The sequence below is a fragment of the Nansenia antarctica genome (genome assembly GCF_963989245.1).
Source record: "Nansenia antarctica genome assembly, chromosome: 3".
Classification (NCBI taxonomy): Eukaryota; Metazoa; Chordata; class Actinopteri; order Argentiniformes; family Microstomatidae; genus Nansenia; species Nansenia antarctica.
In genome coordinates, this window is record NC_137688.1 from 73,255,076 (window position 1) to 73,257,769 (window position 2,694).

The window sequence follows — 2,694 nt, forward strand, 5'->3', positions numbered from 1 at the left end:
TGTCCCCCCCCCACCCACCTGCATGTCCCCCCCCCCACCCACCTGCATGTCCCCCCCCACCCACCTGCATGTCCCCCCCCCCCCTACCCACCTACATGCCCCCCCCCACCCACCTGCATGTCCCCCCCCCACCCAACTGCATGTCGTCGTCCCCCCACCCACCTGCATGTCGTTGTCCCCCCACCCACCTGCATGTCGTCCCACCACCCACCTGCATGTCCCCCCCCCACCCACCTGCATGTCCCCCCCCCACCCAACTGCATGTCCCACCTCCCCCCCCACCCACCTGCATATCCCCCCACCCACCTGCATGTCCCGTCCCCCCCCCCACCCACCTGCATGTCCCCCCCCCACCCAACTGCATGTCCCACCTCCCCCCCCACCCACCTGCATATCCCCCCCACCCACCTGCATGTCCCCCCCCCCCACCCACCTGCATGTCCCCCCCCCCCCCACCTGCATGTCCCCCCCCCCCCCCCACCCACCTGCATGTCCTCCAGCTGCAGTTTGAGCTGCCGCCTCTCCTCCTGCCGCTGCTCCTGGTGCAGGCAGACCAGCTGGGTGAAGCTCTGCTGCTGCTGCTGCTGCTGCTGCGGGAGACGCTGTTTCCTCTTGTTCTCCCGGTACGACCCGGGGGGGGCTGGGGGGGGGGAGTAACTCCCTCTCCCTCTCCTGGCGGTCCCTCCCCCCCCCACGGGGGTCCCCCCCCCTGGCCACGCAGGGCGAGTGGCTCATCCCCCGGATGATGTTCTCCACCCGCGCCCGCTTGGCCCTCAGGTGCTCGTCGGACAGCCGCTCCAGGTCGAAGGTGCTGAGGGACGGGTGGGCAGGGTGGGAGGGGTGAGAGGGGTGGGAGGGGTGGGACAGGGGTGGGCCGGGGGACAGGCGGGGGTCCGGGGGACAACGGGGGGACCGGGGGACAGCGGGGGGAGACTGTCTCTGTCTCTGGAGGAGCTGCTGCACGCGTCCTCTTGCTGCATCTCTGAGCCGGTGCTGGACACACCTCCACTACCCTGCAGGGAGGGAGGGAGGGAGGGATGGGGGGAGGGAGGGAGGGATGGAGGGAGGGAGGGAGGGAGGGATGGAGGGAGGGAGGGATGCGGGGAGGGAGAGAGGGAGGGAGGGATGGAGGGATGGGGGGAGGGAAGGAGGGAGGGAGGGATGGAGGGAAGGATGGAGGGAAGGAGGAATGGGGGGAGGGAAGGAGGGAGGGATGGGAGGGAGGGAGGGATGGGGGGAGGGAAGGAGGGATGGAAGGAGGGAGGGAAGGAGGGAAGGAGGGATGCGGGAGGGAAGGAGGGAGGGAGGGATGGGGGGGGAGGGAGGGATGGGGGGGATGGAGGGAAGGATGGGGGGAGGGAAGGAGGGAGGGAGGGATGGAGGGAAGGAGGGAGGGAGGGAGGGAGGGAGGGATGGAGGGATGGGGGAGGGAAGGAGGGAGGGAGGGAGGGAGGGATGGAGGGATGGGGGGAGGGAAGGAGGGAGGGAGGGAGGGATTGAGGGAAGGAGGGAAGGATGGAGAGAAGGAGGAATGGGGGGAGGGAAGGAGGGAGGGATGGGAGGGAGGGATGGGGGAGGGAAGGAGAGATGGGGGGAGGGAGGGAGGGAAGGAGGGAGGGAGGGATGAGGGGAGGGAGGGAGGGATGGGGGGAGGGAGGGAGGGATGGGGGAGGGAAGGAGGGAGGGAGGGAGGAAGGGAGGGATGGAGGGAAGGATGGGGGGAGGGAGGGAGAGAGGGAGGGAGGGATGCAGGAGGGAAGGAGGAATGAACGGATGAATAAATGAATAATAATACACTGATAATATAATGTTTTCAGGCCACCCAATACCCTTTAACCATAAGTATTAGCCGAAATATCCTTTTTAAACAAGAACAAAGGTAAGCGTGAGTGTGTGTACGTGTGTGTGTGCATGAGTGTCTCCCCCCCCCCCCCCCTGCCCCACCTTACCTGGAACCTCCCCTCCCTGCCCCCCCTTACCTGGAACCCCCCCTCGCTGCCCCCCCTTACCTGGAACTCCCCCTCGCTGCCCCCGTTCTTCCCCAGGTTGTTCTTGAGCAGCTGGGAGATGATGGTGGCGCCGGGGAAGGAAGTCATGGCGTCCTCGTAGGAGTTGGCCCTCTTCAGAAGCTTCCGGAGCACGTTGGACTTCTCTCCTCCGTCCCCGTTGGCGCACCCCGCCCCCCCGGCGCCCCCGTGGCCGTGGGGGAGCAGCGAGGAGCAGTCCCCGCCGTCCTGATCGGAACCGGAGCCGTGCGATTGGTTCATGGCGTTCAGCAGATTCTCTCTGGCGCGGGAGAACACGGCGCCGCCCACGGAGCGCTTCACCCCGATGTCCACGCGTCGCTTCTTGGTCTGTTGTTGTCTGTCTCTTAGGAGGGACGAGCTGTCATGGTCAGGCATCACGCAGGGCAGCTAAAGGGACATCTCACGGAGGGGCGCCTGACAGCCAGGGACAGACAGGGACAGACAGAGAGAGAGAGAGAGAAAGATAGAGAGAGACAGTCAGAGACAGACAGAGACAGAGAGAGACAGAGAGAGACAGAGAGAGACAGTCAGAGACAGACAGGGACAGAGAGAGACAGAGAGAGACAGAGAGAGACAGTCAGAGACATACAGAGACAGTCAGAGACAGAGAGAGACAGAGAGACAGTCAGTGATAGACAGAGACAGACAGAGAGAGAGAGAGAGAGAC

The 2,694-nt window shown here is 65.6% G+C and overlaps 1 protein-coding gene across 1 annotated transcript in view; it reads right to left on the reverse strand.

The window, feature by feature from the left end:
* Positions 1-2,402, reverse strand: part of LOC308154384 (prospero homeobox protein 1-like) — a gene marked incomplete at both ends in the record, with an annotated part of 44,801 nt that extends 42,399 nt beyond the window's left edge. Inside the window, 4 exon segments of the mRNA XM_080527547.1 lie at positions 486-636; positions 638-846; positions 849-1,013; positions 2,010-2,402. Of these exon segments, the coding sequence (XP_080383673.1) occupies positions 486-636; positions 638-846; positions 849-1,013; positions 2,010-2,402 (918 nt within the window).
* Between the last annotated feature and the right edge of the window lie 292 nt (positions 2,403-2,694).